General features: G+C 50.9%; 6 protein-coding genes across 6 annotated transcripts; 5 read left to right on the plus strand and 1 right to left on the minus strand.

Moving 5' to 3' along the window:
* Positions 1-111: 111 nt before the first annotated feature.
* On the plus strand, positions 112-3,576 carry N7481_005249 (putative PHD finger domain protein; the record flags this gene model as incomplete). The annotated part of the gene is made up of 3 exons (XM_057264468.1): positions 112-2,021; positions 2,114-2,592; positions 2,690-3,576. The coding sequence occupies 3 exons, from the start codon at positions 112-114 to the stop codon at positions 3,574-3,576; spliced, it is 3,276 nt and encodes a 1,091-aa protein (XP_057122188.1).
* A 1,036-nt stretch (positions 3,577-4,612) lies between these two features.
* N7481_005250 (uncharacterized protein) lies at positions 4,613-6,555 on the minus strand (the record flags this gene model as incomplete). The annotated part of the gene is made up of 9 exons (XM_057264469.1): positions 4,613-4,740; positions 4,799-5,185; positions 5,235-5,334; positions 5,386-5,580; positions 5,633-5,813; positions 5,870-5,940; positions 6,000-6,066; positions 6,125-6,246; positions 6,403-6,555. 9 exons carry the CDS (start codon positions 6,553-6,555, stop codon positions 4,613-4,615), a joined length of 1,404 nt encoding a protein of 467 aa, XP_057122189.1.
* A 321-nt stretch (positions 6,556-6,876) lies between these two features.
* N7481_005251 (uncharacterized protein) lies at positions 6,877-7,640 on the plus strand (the record flags this gene model as incomplete). The annotated part of the gene is made up of 3 exons (XM_057264470.1): positions 6,877-6,916; positions 6,991-7,078; positions 7,205-7,640. The coding sequence occupies 3 exons, from the start codon at positions 6,877-6,879 to the stop codon at positions 7,638-7,640; spliced, it is 564 nt and encodes a 187-aa protein (XP_057122190.1).
* Positions 7,641-8,813: 1,173 nt separating this feature from the next.
* On the plus strand, positions 8,814-9,047 carry N7481_005252 (uncharacterized protein; the record flags this gene model as incomplete). Its single annotated transcript, XM_057264471.1, has 1 exon — positions 8,814-9,047. One exon carries the CDS (start codon positions 8,814-8,816, stop codon positions 9,045-9,047), a length of 234 nt encoding a protein of 77 aa, XP_057122191.1.
* A 2,048-nt stretch (positions 9,048-11,095) lies between these two features.
* N7481_005253 (mitochondrial 54S ribosomal protein mL57) lies at positions 11,096-12,106 on the plus strand (the record flags this gene model as incomplete). The annotated part of the gene is made up of 3 exons (XM_057264472.1): positions 11,096-11,576; positions 11,644-11,870; positions 11,948-12,106. 3 exons carry the CDS (start codon positions 11,096-11,098, stop codon positions 12,104-12,106), a joined length of 867 nt encoding a protein of 288 aa, XP_057122192.1.
* Positions 12,107-12,992: 886 nt separating this feature from the next.
* On the plus strand, positions 12,993-14,771 carry N7481_005254 (AP-1 complex subunit mu; the record flags this gene model as incomplete). Its single annotated transcript, XM_057264473.1, has 6 exons — positions 12,993-13,031; positions 13,134-13,262; positions 13,402-13,631; positions 13,675-14,194; positions 14,257-14,628; positions 14,691-14,771. 6 exons carry the CDS (start codon positions 12,993-12,995, stop codon positions 14,769-14,771), a joined length of 1,371 nt encoding a protein of 456 aa, XP_057122193.1.
* Between the last annotated feature and the right edge of the window lie 893 nt (positions 14,772-15,664).

Consider the following 15,664-nt stretch of genomic DNA (forward strand, 5'->3'; position numbering starts at 1 on the left):
GACATGGATATGGATATGGATTTTCTCAGCACTGTTACGGAGTATAGTTAGGGCATTTGGGGCATCCCGCATTGGCGCTAACCCTAGCAGGGCGGTGTTCCGCCTACCGCGATGGGCAGCTTGACTCGGTCCGCTAGCCGGGCTAATAATTCCTATCCCATTGAACCCGCAATCCCTCTCAAGCTCCACAAGGGAAATCCGCGTCAAAAACGCGTCGAATCGACCTCGCCAGGCAATGCGACCGTGATCCTGCCAGCGCACAAGGTCTCTGCATGGGAAGAGCCTGCCCGTGCCCTCGCGCGCCCATCTTGGGCGAATGCCGACGACGACTTTGATCGCGCCCTGAACGAACACCTCAGAATCATGAAGCCGATCGGACAGTACCCGTCCCTTGCGGAATATAAGAGCGTCGGTCTGAGGCCTCGGTCAAAGACCCCAAAGACTGGTTTAAAACGCGCGTCCAAATTATATTCACGGACCGACGACGATGAGGATCTCACGACGGATACGCCGATCACGCCCGTCGCGGAGGAGGAAGCTATCGCGGCTGAAATATTGCGCGCCGACGATGATGATGACGACGATGATACTATGAATGGGCTTGAAACTACGGCCGGAGTCAAGGCCGCTGTTGAGAGTGTGGTCATGGAGGTGGAAGACACGGACGCCGAGGCAGAGGACATGAATGAAACCAATCTCGCGACTCCAGTGTCGGAAGCAGTCGACCCCTCGTCTGCATTTCCTTCCATTCACCAGTCGATCAATCCTTCTACTCAGCCTTCCGCTCACTCTTCCATTCATTCAACTCTCAACTCGCCTCTTGACACCCCCCTAGAGGAAATCAACTCTCCCGTCCTCACATTGACCGCTCCCACCACCCACCTCACCGTTCCTAATTCTCAGCTCCCAACTTCACATCGCCACTTACAGCAAACGCAGTCACCCCCTGCTACCGCTGTTGCCACTATGGCCGACACTTTGGCGTCCAAGGATCAGCAAGTCGTCAAACCGGACTACCTCACTGTCCTGAATTCTCTTCCAGTCCCCAGGTCTGAGAAGTACGATGTGAACCAACTCAAGCACGTTCTTGAAGTTGCAGTCACTCGTGCTGTGAACATCAGCGAAGATGATGTTGCTTTGAGCTTAGTGCACTACTGGTCCGACATCTCAGGCGATGACTTCAAACTGTCGCTGGTTCACAACATCGGTAACGATGAAAGGGATCACAATCTGGAACTCGCCCTTCAAACTATGCTACGTCATTCTACGGATGAAGCGATCAAGTGGTATAAAACTTATGCCGCTGAAAATTCTCGCCTTCTGGCTGGTCCTAGTTCCCCCACCGATTCCAGTTTGTCATCTGCCAAGTCCCTTGAGCCAGAATCTACCACCTTCAGCCGAGCGGATATCTACCGGGACACAAGTGGTCCAAAGCTCGAGGAGGCATTCCTTAGTGGCAAGACAAATACTGCGCCGCTAAAACGGGCCAAAAAGCCTTGCCGGGTGAACGAGAACTCCTTCAAGCGCAGGCGAGAGTGGGAAGCAGATTCCACTCTTGAAGGGAGCCTAAAGGAAAAGCGTGCCCGCCTAGCCCAAGAAGCCAAATCCGACCAGACTCTGGCCGACAGTAGTTCAGTTCGTCCTCAACGTGGACAGCCGGACGATATTCAGCATCCTTACTCCTATGGTGGTGAAGAGCAAGACGAAAACATGCTATCTACCCCAAGGGCTGCTACGACTGAAGCTGCTACGCCTGAAACTACTACTCCTTCTGGTGTAGGTCAGCCACGGCGGCAGCGCATTGCCAAAGAGCGTTCGAAGGCGAATGGAAAGGAAGCAGAGAAAGAAAGGGAGAAAGAGAAAGACAAAGAGAACGAAAAGCAACTATCTCATGGGGCCCGTTCGCTATCCCTGGATACTACCGTCTCTGGTGCCGAGTCTGATGCCTCCAATTCTTGCTACTCGGACAATGAGAATTCTTGGGTTGGTGATTACAAGTGCCGACAAATGCCGAATGCCATGTATGTGCTATGCTATATTTTTCTTTCATTCGCCCGGATGATGGGAAAACCAGGAGGGAAAGAATCCACCTAGACTGACATGAATGATATAGTAACGTGCCGGAGAACACGGATTATTGCACTATCTGCGATGATGAGGGTGATTTGCTTTGCTGCGATACCTGCGAAAATGCCTTTCATTTTGGCTGCCTGCGACCCCGGGTGGACAAGAAGAATCCACCGAAGGGCGACTGGTTCTGTGAGACTTGCGTCGTGCGCAACAGCCTTACCACCACCATCGCCTGGGGCAAGCACAAGCGAAGGAAATCTTCATTCTCCCCGCCACAGGGCATCAAGGATTACTTCGAAGGCGTCGGCGAAGAAATCTGCAGCAATACGCACTATCCACCGGAGGAGAAACGGACGTATTCCTTCTACAAATCCGTCCCCACCATGCCGAGGCTGACTAAGCCTCCCAAGACCGACAAGGACCACAGCAACAGGACGCCTCTTTACGACGACCCCAACCTAACCAAGTTGATGGAGAACGGGCATGTCATTCTCTGTAACAAGTGTAGCCTGTCTTCCGAGGGTACGCGTCCGATTATACGTTGTGACTACTGTGAATCCCGCTTCCACCTAGACTGCCTTGACCCGCCCATGGCCAAGCCCCCCTAACCCTTACGAAGGCTGGCTTTGTCCCAACCATGTTACTTCAGATGATCTGGTGATCAGAAAAAATGTGAATGGTCAGGTGCAAGAGCGTCGTCCTCGTCGCCCAAAGAAGGCAACGACCCTCTCTCACAGGTGGGATCCCGAACAAACATGGGATGAGGATTTCGCCGCGCAGGACGATGACGTCGGCCCTCGCGAGATTGTCCTCGACTTCATTTCCACTGCCAAGTTCAACAAGAAACGCGAGGATGAACAGAAGCAGAAGCAACTCGAGAGCACCATGCTGGATCTGACCAGACAGTTGACGATGGAGCATTTTACCAAGAACGGAGTCTCCCTTGCTGACATCTCCAACCCAAACCCCCAACTCCGGGCTGGTATCAAGAGTCTCCTTCATAACTATGACTCTGGAAGATATAACCTTGCTACCTACGATGCTGCATCTTCTCTGCTCGGCCTTTCTAATGGCGAGCCAGTTACAATAGATGATGAGCCCGTCACTACCAACACATCAGCTGAACAGGTTTCCCCTGTCCCCTCCCAACAGAATGAACCAGTCGACTTGGAAACACCCCAGAAAGTCACTTCCCCCAAGCCCGATAAAAAAGACACTCCAGCTCCAGCTCCATCGCCTGCGCCTGCGCCAGGAACTGCTTCCCGCCCGCTGGCACGGTCTGCCCCGGCTTCTCGTCGGCAATCGCGGTCTCGTCGCACCACCAACTCCCCTAGAGTATCTACTCGGGCGACACGGAAATCGACCGGTCCCAATCCCGACCTGGGCGCAATCACGGAGACACCTTCCAAGGAGACTCGGAAGAAGAAGCGATCATACGCTGAATCCGAGCCTTCTCTCAGCGCAGACGAGCCGGCTCTCAAGCGCCAGCACGCTGATTCCGATTAAACCTCCTTGCATGAAAATGGAGGCTTTTTCGCGCTTTTACCATGCTATGCTATGAAAAAAACAAATCTGTAGTGGCGGGATGTGCAAATTCTGCCCACACCCGCACACACATTCCACATTCGACACATCATCTCATCCGTTTTTTTTTCTTCTCTCTCTTCCTTTTCTGTTTCTAGGGCGAACATCATTGCCTATTCGACAAAATCCCCATCCATCTACTTCCCATTCAGCACACACATTCGGAACTGGCGCATTTTTCAAAGAATATATTTGCACGTGGCTACGGATAAGGGCGTTTTCTGCGAGAGCATTTGTTGAGGTTCCGTCCATCGCCGCGCTTGACCGGTGATGAGTTTTGCATTTAGTATTCCTTACCATTTTGCTTTCCTCCTTTCTCCTGTTTTCTCTCCGGGTTGTTGGTATGAACCGTTTCCATTCATCATTTCGAACATCGGCTTGTTTGCATTTAGTCAATTTTCTTCTTTTTTTATGTTTCTTTCTTTCCAACGTTTCGAGTTGAGAAAATGACGAGCATGGATATGGCGCATTGTTCGAAGAATCCACATGTATTATTAGCATGGGCCCAGGGGAATCAATAATTGACTTTCAAACATTTATTCGCGAAACTACTACTTCTTTTCGTCCAAGGTCTCAACTCTCGGTGGTAATTTACGGCGCTCCATGACCGCAATCGACTCTGTTTCTGGCAGGCAGGAGTCCAAAATCACTTGTGTTCACTATACAAATTTTCACCTGGCTATCTACACTACTGATATAGGTACTGGATGGTAATTGAAACAGAGGTCACACTTGTAAATTCGTTACTCTACATAAATGATCCGAAACAACATACATAACGAAGCGCCTTGAACATACATGAAGCTAATAAAAGACACGCAAGAACAAAATCACCCTCTTCCGGGCATGAAGATGGATGTGCAAGGCAACTTGGTCGGGACTAAGAACTATCCGACGAAGGTTGGACAGAGCCCACCGAAAAAAAAGGTAGGTGGGGTTATCCACGCTGTCCCAATATCTAAAGGAACTTCTTGGGCATGTTCGCGCGACGACGCTTATACACGACGTAGATAATAGCGAGAACAACTTGGAAGGCGATGACCATGAAGATGAAAAACCCCATGCGAGGAGTGGACGCGGTGATGGCTATTACGAGATGTCAGTAAAATATTTCGGTCAATTCGCACGGGTAGTATCAACATACCGCTCAGCAGGCTTCCCTGCAGAGTCTCGCTGAGGCTGAGATGAGAGGTTCGGAGAGTGTCATGAAGCTGGTTAAAGCGACCGCTGTAGTCCTTGCCTTCAAGATCACGCTGGATGGTCTGAAGAAGCTGCTCGATGCGCTGAAGTCGTGCGTCCAGGGCTGCAACTTGGTCCTTGGAGGCAAGCTTTTGCAAAAGTTCTGCTTGCCGGGCCTCGTTCTTGGATGCTTGGCTTTTCATATCTTGGAGGATGTTGGTGGTCGCTTTGTTGGTAAGCTGGAGACGACCGCCGAGGTCGACGAATTGGGCGGCAATCCCGTGATCCAGGACAGTGTTGCCAGTAGATGGGTTGGGAATTGTGTTTTGCTGCTGTTCCTGCTTCCTGGCGGCTTGCTGTTGGGGGGTGCCCACCTTGGGGGGGGATGACCTGGCCCTGACCGGCAGCAGACTCCAAAACGAACTTGAAGACTTCAAAGGAATCGGGATTCTCGGGTGTGGCAGCTGTGATACCGAAGGTGTTTCCAGCGGGAAGAGCAACCTATTGTATTTGAGCATGAGGCGACTTCATTCGTCAAAGTTAGAAACATACCTTGTCTGTGGCGAAGCAGACCTTGTCGTCCACGGTAACCTCGAAAATCGAGTTTGTGTGCTTCAGTTTCACGACCGATGGGCGACCGAGGTTTCGGTAAGCGTAGTCGCAGTGTCCGAAGGCGAGGCTATCGACACTTCGGTGGCTCTTGTAGTCTGTCGTTCCATCGTTCAAGAATCCGCGAATACTTCCACCCTAGAGATTATTTAGCCCAGTGCCTGTTTTAAAGCTAGCATATCAATCTTACCCTGCCGCCATGGGTATCAATGACCAGTGCAAACCCATCAAATTGCCCCACGGTATAGATACTCGAGGTGCCAACTCGGGTTTGTCCGTCCTTTGTGTACCACAGTTGGAGGTTGCCTCCTGACCGTTCCTGGCCACTGCCGCGGAATTGGAACTCGGCGCTCCATTCCGATTGTGTAATACTATTTTGCTTGTTCAGATTATGCCCTTCAATGAGAATCGAGGTATTTCAACGTACGGGTTCTGTGCCCAGGCCGATCCGCGGACGTTTCCAGGGTAAGGAGGAGTCAGGATGAGTTTGTTGGACAGCTGTTTTGAATTAGCGAATTAGCGCGGGGATATGACAGTTGCACAAATGATTCACTCACAATCTGAGGATCACTGCCCTCTCCACCAATGTTCCATCCTGGGATGGAGTCTCGCGTGGGAGAGATCCTAGCAAAGAAGGTTAGCGGTTGACTGATCCAATCATGCAATGGGACGAATTGCGCACGTCTTGTCATATCCAAAGCTAGCACTTTGGATGACCTGGGCCGTAGCACCAGCAGCAAATAGAGCAAAAGAAGCGAATGTCTTCATTATGGCGGGGCGATCAAAGCGCGGAATAGTAGTGAACTGACAAGTCCAAAGCAAGCTCTGTCAGAGCAATATAAACAGACTTATAGGGTTTCAAGTTATCCAATTCAATTCCAATTATCTCTCCGAGTTCCTCTTCGAGCGAGTCGAGTCACAATCGCAGGGTTTCCGGGGAAGTTCACAAAGGCTCGAGACGACGCGAGTGGTGATCCACCCAACCACGACAGCGATTACGCAGAGCCGAGCTTCCTTAGCGATGGCAGCGGCCGAAGGGGAGATATCGATGAAGTGATGAAGCTGGACACTGTTGAGAATGGTGTGTCGCACGCCGACGTCCGAGAAGTCCATGCGGAGGGATTAGCTAGTGTTGATACCTGGCCTTCTCTCCTGATTTGTTCTCCGCATGGGTCCACCTGCGGAAGAACTGCAGGGTGTTTGCATTGGGGGATGCAAACATTTAAAGTCACGTGTAAATTCCAAAATGCTTTGCCGGGCGATGATTTACACGTGACCTTTAACCAATTAGAAGCGAGGCAAATTGAATTAGCCCGATAGTCACGTGCCTGGTCATGATTCCGGCCGGCATCGCGAACGCTCGGGAAGTGCCAGGCTACCCGAGGTTTCTCTTCTTCCCCAGCGAGAAGCAACCTTGAACCTCCATCACACACCATGTTCTCTCAAAAGGTTGCCCAGCAGTCGCTGCGACGCCGTATGTCATGACTCCTCTTTTTAACTCGCTTCTCAGGACCAATCGCGCTAACAATGTTCCCCCTCGATTCACAGTCGCCGTCCAGCAGCCGCTTTCCATGCAGTGGTCCATGATGCGCGCCTCCCCGGCCGCCATGGCCCTCGGAAAGACTGTCCAGTCGAGGTCAGTCACTCCCTGCGACAGAAGAACCTGTTGAACATCTCAATATTCTCTCCTGGAATTGTCACTCTCCGCAGTCGACAGCCGACGTCATCCTCAATCAACCATAAAAACTAACATTACCTCTAGACCCGTTACCACCTCCCCTAACAAGGAGGACCCAACCTCGCTTCTCGCCAAGCAGCGTCTCAACCGCCCCATCTCCCCCCATCTGTCCATCTACAAGCCCCAGATCGGCTGGATCGGCTCCTCCCTGCACCGTATCACTGGCGTCGCTATGTCCGGACCCCTCTATCTCTGGGCCACCGCATACCTGCTCTCGCCCACCCTCGGCTGGCACCTGGAGTCTGCCTCTATGGTCGCTGCCATGGGTGCTCTCCCTGTTGCCGCCAAGGTTGCCCTCAAGGCTACCCTGGCCCTGCCTTTCACCTACCACTGCATGAACGGTCTCCGCCATCTGACCTGGGATCTGGGCCGTGGCCTCACCAACAACGCCATCATCAAGTCCGGCTGGACTGTTATCGGTCTGAGCGTCTCAACCGCTCTCGCCCTTGCCTTTATTTGATTTCCACATACCTCCCGAGTTTCCTTGTGTTATTAAAGGGATTGATTATGTTTTCTTTCCCTCTTTTTTTGGTCAAGCAAATTATACGAACGTCAAAGTCCGGTTGCGCTGCGCGAACTCAAAAGGCGTAGATTTTCTTTCTATGTATTTTTTATGGTCTGATTTGGGGCGAACATGTTTGATGAGTGGGTTGACTTACCTTGACCTTTGGGTTATCATTACTCTTACTGGGAGGGGAATCCATTACATCGACATTCCAAGTTCCTTACAAACCAACTGCCTTTCATAAATATTTCATTTATCTTTGCTATGAACCTATTGCATTTATTGGTATTCCTTCATAGACCAGATGCTTCGGTTGCTATGACCTGGGTATCCCCATTAAAACTTGTAAATCAAAAGAAGTACAACCATCCATCTCATTTTACCCAGCCTCGTATGCCAATTGGTTCCCAGTCACGGTACATTTCTCGATAATTTCAAGTTCTCCAGGTCTCGACAGAAGTGGCATCCCTCATTGATAAAGGTTGCGTCGATTGTCACTCGTGATGGAATAGTATACCTAGGTAACCGTACTGGTGGCAGTGGGTTCGAGGTTGGATCATTATGTTCTAGTTATATATTCGTCAGCTGATCTCGTCTCACCACAGATCGCCGTTGAAGCGTGCCAGTGACCTACCTATAACCTGCTTCCCTCAACGCCGTATAAAATAAATTCCCAATAATGTCCATCTAGGCGGGACTGGGAGGTGGATTGGGAGGGAACGGACGTGGTGAAGGTGGATCCTGCACCGAGTGGTTGGTTGTGGGCAATCCTTCAGTCATGATATAGGCGTTTTGGGCACAAGATGAAGAGATGAGGAGAGTAGGGGGCATATTTGTATGTTATAGAGACTCGACTTCCCACGTTCTTATGAGAGGGAAGATTAGAACAAGTACTTATATTTGAGGTGCCAAAGTTGGTTGAGAGGCGATCCTGTAGTATAAAAGCGAGGATGCCGGCAGAGGATAGACGAGTGTTACACTTCAAAGTCAAAAGCCAACTTCAAATTAGAAAAGAGGATCTAGTATGAAGAAAAAAAAAATACTTCGCAAAATCTTCCGGCAGGTCGATCCCCCCCCCTTTAATACCCCGACAAAGTTGAAAATCGAGCAATCGAGAAACCACCACCCATGTACGTGGTACACCGCCATCCCGTCGGCAACCCCAATCAAGGAATCAGACAAGGAGAAATCCAGCCCTGGGAAACAAAGCAAAGACTAGGCTATTTGGACAAGAACAGCATGGAGGTAGCCATCCAGGTGCTCAGATCCCACAATGTTCTGGATTCCAGCCTGCAAGGGCCCGACGGAAAGAACTTGATGTATAAACCGTTGACGGCGCGCCGTCACACCCGCGATCTCTGACCACTTTTGTAGGAGCCTGGCCCAACCCGTTGAATACAAGCTTAAACTTCCTCAATGAAAACTCAAAGCTCCATCAGGTGTAAAGAGGGTGAACCTCTCCAGTCTTCTAGGTTCGGAGGCTACGAGCTATACGAGCAAAATGATTCTACTCGTCAGATGGTGGCTGCCTTTTTGCGACGTAGATGGCTTTCCCCAGACCTGGCCGAGAGTAGAAGATTTCTGTGGAGTAACACCAGCGGTCTGGGCTGTGAGTTTGCGGCTTCTTGCAGCGATCATCTTCGTGATGGTGGGCAAATCGTTGGGGAATTGCCTTTTTCCCCGATACAATCCCAGTGGACCGTGGCGGCTACTAACCGTTGATCAGCTTGATCGGTGGAACTGAAGGGAAAGAAATCTACTTGGGTATGCTAATGTAGCAAGTATTAGTATGTACTGTATCCTGGGAGTAGAAAAATTATATTTTTAGTTACTGATTGTTAGTTGTCTAGAGTGGCAATTTGAGAGAACCTCAAGGGAACACTGGATGCTTCTGTTGCCACTATCTCCTCTAAGCGGTTTCTTTTCCAGAGGAATTACAACCGATGCAGGGGAGCTGTTTCGTTCGGCTGTTAGCTGTTAGTCCTGCAGCATATCTCGAGCTTTCCTGCGTCTCCAGGCACCGAAACATCCATATAGAATTCCGGAAACGCACACCCAGCCGGAGATCAGCACACGTGGATCACCTTGCACTTCCCGTTGTGCCACACTGCAAGTCTTCCGCCTTCCCCCCTCCTTAAATGATGCTTCTAGATGGAGCTTTCCCCTCAGGGGGGGAGGTGGTGGTTGCCAGGTGTAGCCTCGCACCGCAGGCCGTTTTTGCAGCCGGTCCAACCGGGAACAAGGGCCTTGGAACCAACCACCGTCCCCTCGACCAGCTTCTAGCAGTCAATATCCGCTGGCGACATCAAGCAGTCGTAAAATCGGCCGTGCATTCGCGGGAGCAAATCTTGTTCAACCTTCCAGCTCGGCCGAAGGCCCGGGGGACTTCTCCTCTGCAGATAATCCCTGTAAGTACCGGGTGCTGTCCCGTAGAAGTCCACCGAATATTCTCCTAGACTTGCACCCCCACCCCCCCCAGTCATCTAAAATTTTCCTCTCTTTGGATCTTGTGTCATTTCTCGGCGGCGGCTGGACATCTGGGTGCTGGGTCGTTGGGCCGCACTTAAGGCCCGGGTGCGCCATCTGCTTGGAGTATTGCTTGTGCATCCAGTCATAGAACTACAACAGGTTACCTAGCAGCCCTGACCGGGCCACTGACATGGGAATTAGGAGTGTACAGAGCTGCTGGCTAGAACCGGTCAAGGCTCAGGTAGCAATGATATCCAGAGAAGGATGTTGCCGGGCACATGACTCCTCAGAGCTGTTGGTAGTAGGCCACATGCCCCAATGCTTGTGAAGGGGAGGGCATTGGACCATAAATTCCACCCTGGCGCGCGCACAGCGTCGGATCCAAGAGTGGTGCCATACCTCCGAGAAAATCACACAAGACCACCGCAGCAGCACGCCTGTAGAGAAGACATTGCGGGTCAACGCCGTGCTCAGTTGCTCAGATGCTCAGAGCCCAGGCCCGGGCCCGGGCCCTCCAAGCAGCGGTATGGATCAATTTGAATCGATGAAGTAAGTAGAAACCATCCACTTGACCGCCAGAGCTGCCTGCAAACTGCATCGGATGATGTGAGTCATTATATTGGCTCGATCATACAAGCATCGAGGCATGGCGGAATCGAAAGTCGAGTATACAACCCCGCAGCCAATAGTGACTTCCGGGGATGCGAATCCTGGTAGGCTGTCAGTACCCAACAGCTACATGAGTTGGCTATTTCGGCTCGATGTGATCAAGCAGATTGAGAAGTGGTATGGCAGATGGCAGCGGTGTGAGGGAGCCCCATACATATGCACTGCCAGCCGAAGTCTGAGTGGCAAACAGAGCAATCAAAATGTATAGGGGTTTTTGCATGGGATTGAAGCAAATGTTCTGAGGGACTGGCAGGTAATCCGATGTGTAAACAATGGGAATGGGGGACGGCAGTATCCACACCGCCGAAAACTTTCCAACCGCATCGAAGGCGACCATCCAGACTCTCGCCGTCAAACAGATAACCAAACAAACCTGCCACGCCATGGCTTCGAATCTGTCCATTCGAGCGGTCAGGACCGCCAGTGTTGCGCGGTCTGTATCTCGCCCCCTCGCAACCCTCACCCCCCGCCGCACTTATGCCACCAGCCCGGAGGTTCCAACTGCCGAGTCAAAGGAGCCCCGATGGTCGTACACTCCGCCGCGCACCAAGGCGCCTTTCAGTCTTCACAACCACTCGAAGTCGATCAAGTTCCATGTGAACTCCGATCCGGTTCTCCTGGATGGGTTCTATGCCCGCATGTTGGGACAGGATGGCGACAAAGTTCTCTCCGATGAGGTGAAGTGGTTGGCCGTCACACACAAGAGTTTCGATCAAGGACGTCGGGGATTCAACGACCGATTGGCCTTCCTAGGTACGTAATGGGTTCAATCACAGAGAAATGGCTTGGCTTGCGGTCTCTAGCTTACACGGACGCGTAGGAAAACAAGTGGTGCAAGTTCAGGCATCTCTCGCCCTGGTCCAAAGCCCCGTCACGAAAGCCTCCTCATCTGACCCGCATGGTCGCGAACCCTTCTCCCACCAGGCTCTGGAAGGGCTACAGAACCTTTCCTCTCGCACTAAAAACGCCCTGACCGACCGGACGAAGCTGGCCGAGCTGGCAAGAAGTTATGGGACCGAGAAGATTATCCGCTGGAACCCCCGGATGGTATGATAGCCCCCCCGGAACACCTTCGACTCAATTCTACACCCGTTGGAACTTGAACTAACCACTTCTGCTTACAGCCTGAGAACCTGATTGAGTCCGGGATCGAATTGGTTCTGGCACAGACCCTGTACTCGATTATTGGCGCCATTGCGCTGGAGAAGGGAGGTCACATTGCGAACAAGGTGGCTCAAGAGCGGATACTCGAGCCTCTGGGGTTCAAGACAGTCTCGTCATAAAGAGAAGACTGATCAGCTGGAAAAGCCCTTCTGCAGCATTTCCATGGCGTTCTGATTTAATTTTGGGGCTCTTTTACCCGCCGGACAAGGGTCCTTGGGATGGGCACAATCACAATTACTACACTTGTACATGTACTATTAGAAAGAGAGGATGTATTATTGATTTCTCACTGGTGATTTTATATTTAAGCCAAATACCAAATGCAAATTCTGATTTAAATTTCAAATTTCAATTTCAATTTCAAAAATACCAAAAATATTCATATTCATATTCAATTTCAACAACTTCAATTTTATGGAAAGGCATGTATGGCTCCTCTGACACCGCCCGCGCAACAGTAAAAAATGCGCGGCCAGCTCTTATGGATCCTATCGAATAAACGATGCTAGTCTCCGCTACCTCGGTATCGCAAGTCAAGTAACTGAATATCTGACGGCCAGACTAGCAGAATGCTAGAGGCCGCAGAATACTGACTTGTACTGTCTAAAAAAGGGCGTGAAGAAGAAAGAAAAAGAAGAAGAATCCGCGGCGAAAAAAATTGGCCTTTGTAGCAGCCACACTAACCCGATTGGGACTTTGGTCCAGTTATCAAAAAGGGTGGTCCAATTAGTACTGCTCACTGCTCCAAATGCTCCACTGCGGGCGACTCGCGACTCTCTTGTTTCTCCTAGCCGTACGAGTACTCCGTACCTCAACCCTCCAGACCTCTCCCCATTATTGCCTCGACATGCTGCTATAGGGTGTTGGTGTCTTATTCATTTCTCCCCAATCTAGCGCTGTTACCCCCTTTTCACTGCTCCGAATTCACTGTTCACCGTCATCTCCTCCAATCCCACCGTCCGCCATATTTGACACCTTTCACGGACACACCTTCACGGACACGTCATGGCGTCGGCTCTCTTCTTCCTTGACCTGAAGGGCAAGGTACGCGGCTCTACTGGATACCGGGAAATGATCATGATCTCCTATTTTGATTTTGGGATCAATCCCGGCCAATGTGGGCTGCATGGCTAACCTACTGGATAGACCCTTTTGGCCCGCAATTACCGCGGTGACATTCCCATGTCTGCCGTCGAGAAATTCCCTCAACTCCTCAGCGACGCCGAAGAAGAAAGTTCCGCAGTACCTCCCTGCTTCTCACATGAAGGAATTAATGTGCGTTCCCCATCTACTCGCCCCTCGCCCCCTCCACACTCCGCACAACCCCTTCCCGCACACGACGCTTCTCCGACCTCCTATTCTCCATAAAGCGCGCGCACGACCCCACTAACGTATCTGCAATTCGGCTCTTTAGTATCTATACATCCGCCATAGCAACCTCTACATCCTCGCTCTAACAAAGAGAAACACAAATGCCACCGAGATCCTCCTGTTCCTCCACAAGCTTGTGGAGGTGTTCACCGAATATTTCAAGGTACTGGAGGAGGAGAGTATCCGCGACAATTTTGTTGTCATCTACGAATTGCTGGACGAAATGATGGATTTCGGATACCCCCAGACCACAGAAAGCAAGATCTTACAAGAGTAAGTCGGGATCAATCCAATCACTCCATGACGGTTGATCCAGGATCGCAGTGCTGACCATTCCGCTCTCCAGATACATTACCCAAGAATCACACAAACTCGAGGTGCAAGCGCGGCCACCCATTGCCGTCACCAATGCCGTCTCTTGGCGAAGCGAAGGTATTCGTTATCGCAAGAACGAGGTCTTCCTGGATGTGGTCGAGTCTCTCAACCTGCTGGTGTCGGCGAACGGAAATGTCTTGCGGTCTGAGATTCTAGGCGCGGTCAAGATGAAGTGTTATCTAAGTGGTATGCCCGAGCTGCGATTGGGACTGAACGACAAAGCGATGTTCGAGACGACAGGTCGTGCGACACGCGGCAAGGCCGTCGAGATGGAGGATGTCAAATTCCACCAGTGCGTGCGACTGTCACGATTCGAGAATGACCGGACGATCAGCTTCATTCCGCCAGACGGTGAATTCGAGCTTATGAGCTACCGATTGAACACGCAAGTAAAGCCGCTGATCTGGGTCGAGTGTTTGGTGGAATCGCACTCCGGATCACGAATTGAGTATATGCTCAAGGTAGGTTTCTTTCCCCGATCAATGCCAAATTTCAGCCATGCTAATCTGTTTCCGCGGGACAGGCCAAAGCACAGTTCAAGCGCCGCAGCACTGCCAACAACGTCGAGATCCTTGTTCCCGTACCTGAAGACGCAGATTCCCCCAGGTTCCGCACCAACATCGGTACTGTGCACTATGCCCCCGAAAAGTCAGCGATCATCTGGAAGATCAAGCAATTTGGCGGTGGTAAGGAGTTCCTCATGAGGGCGGAGCTGGGTCTTCCGTCCGTGAAGGGCGATGATGAACACGGTGGTGGTATGACTGGTGGATTTGGAGGTAGCATGGGTGGAGCTGGTGCAGGCAAATCGAAGCGACCCATCAACGTCAAGTTCGAAATTCCCTACTTCACCACCAGTGGTATCCAAGTGCGATACCTGAAGATCACTGAACCCAAGGTATGTTACTTTTCGCCATATTTACAGCTTGTCAGTCAACCATATACTAACTAATGAACTAGCTGCAATACCCCTCCCTTCCCTGGGTTCGCTATATCACACAGTCAGGCGACATCGCAGTCCGAATGCCAGACGTGCAATAAGGAGTCCTCGATATACCTGAGTGATTTGTACAGCCTTTCTTCGTTCGACATTTTCCCCGCCTTTCCTTTCCTCCTCCCTCCAGACATTATGTGCTCCCTTTTGTGGACGGCCGGTCCGATAGATAATACAATTCTGATGTGCTTGTCCGTCCTGTTCACTTTTGTATCTGCTACTTGAATTGGATGTGACTTAAAAATAGATGATGTGGTTTGCTTTATATTCAAGTTGACGAATTGTCTGCACTATAGGGTGGATAAATAGGGTTATACAATAGGATTATCATAATTATCTCAATTTCTTCCAAGTGCAATGGCACCAGTCGCCAAGATAACCCCAAAATCCGTTCTTGTATTTCCATCCCCTCCGCCAGACCCCACTGGTTTTGGAAATGAGACCATATTTTGTTTCTACTCAACCAGGGACGTCCCAGTGCAGTAGTTGGCAGTATCGAGGGTTTCCATGTGTATCAGAAGTAATCTGCCACCGCGCACTGCTACACCTTGTGTAGAAAGCCCAATGGAAACTAACGCAAGATCGAAACCTGATTGACTATCTCAAGCCGGCGTTGGGGCAGGGGCTAGTTACAATTTATGACCCTCGTTTTACCGCCGAGCCATACATCGACGTCGTTACGTTGCAACTTCTATTCCTGGTGATAAAGCCCTAGACGATCTATGAAGAACTGGAGTTGAGATGTTCATATCAAAACTCGAGCAGTTGGTTTATCATTGACCTTCCGAAGAGTGAGAACAGTTCACGGAGAAGCTTCAGGGCTGGCCATCTGCCTCGCCTCTAGTCATCATTAGGACCGACTCCGCACATCATTTGCCCAATTAATTCACCCCTGGCCTTCTACTTTGAGTTTTTGTATCACTTTATGAAGGTCAGTAGG

This window comes from Penicillium waksmanii, assembly GCF_028829765.1.
Source record: "Penicillium waksmanii strain IBT 27052 chromosome Unknown utg000005l:1.0-5232799.0:1.0-5237142.0, whole genome shotgun sequence".
Classification (NCBI taxonomy): Eukaryota; Fungi; Ascomycota; class Eurotiomycetes; order Eurotiales; family Aspergillaceae; genus Penicillium; species Penicillium waksmanii.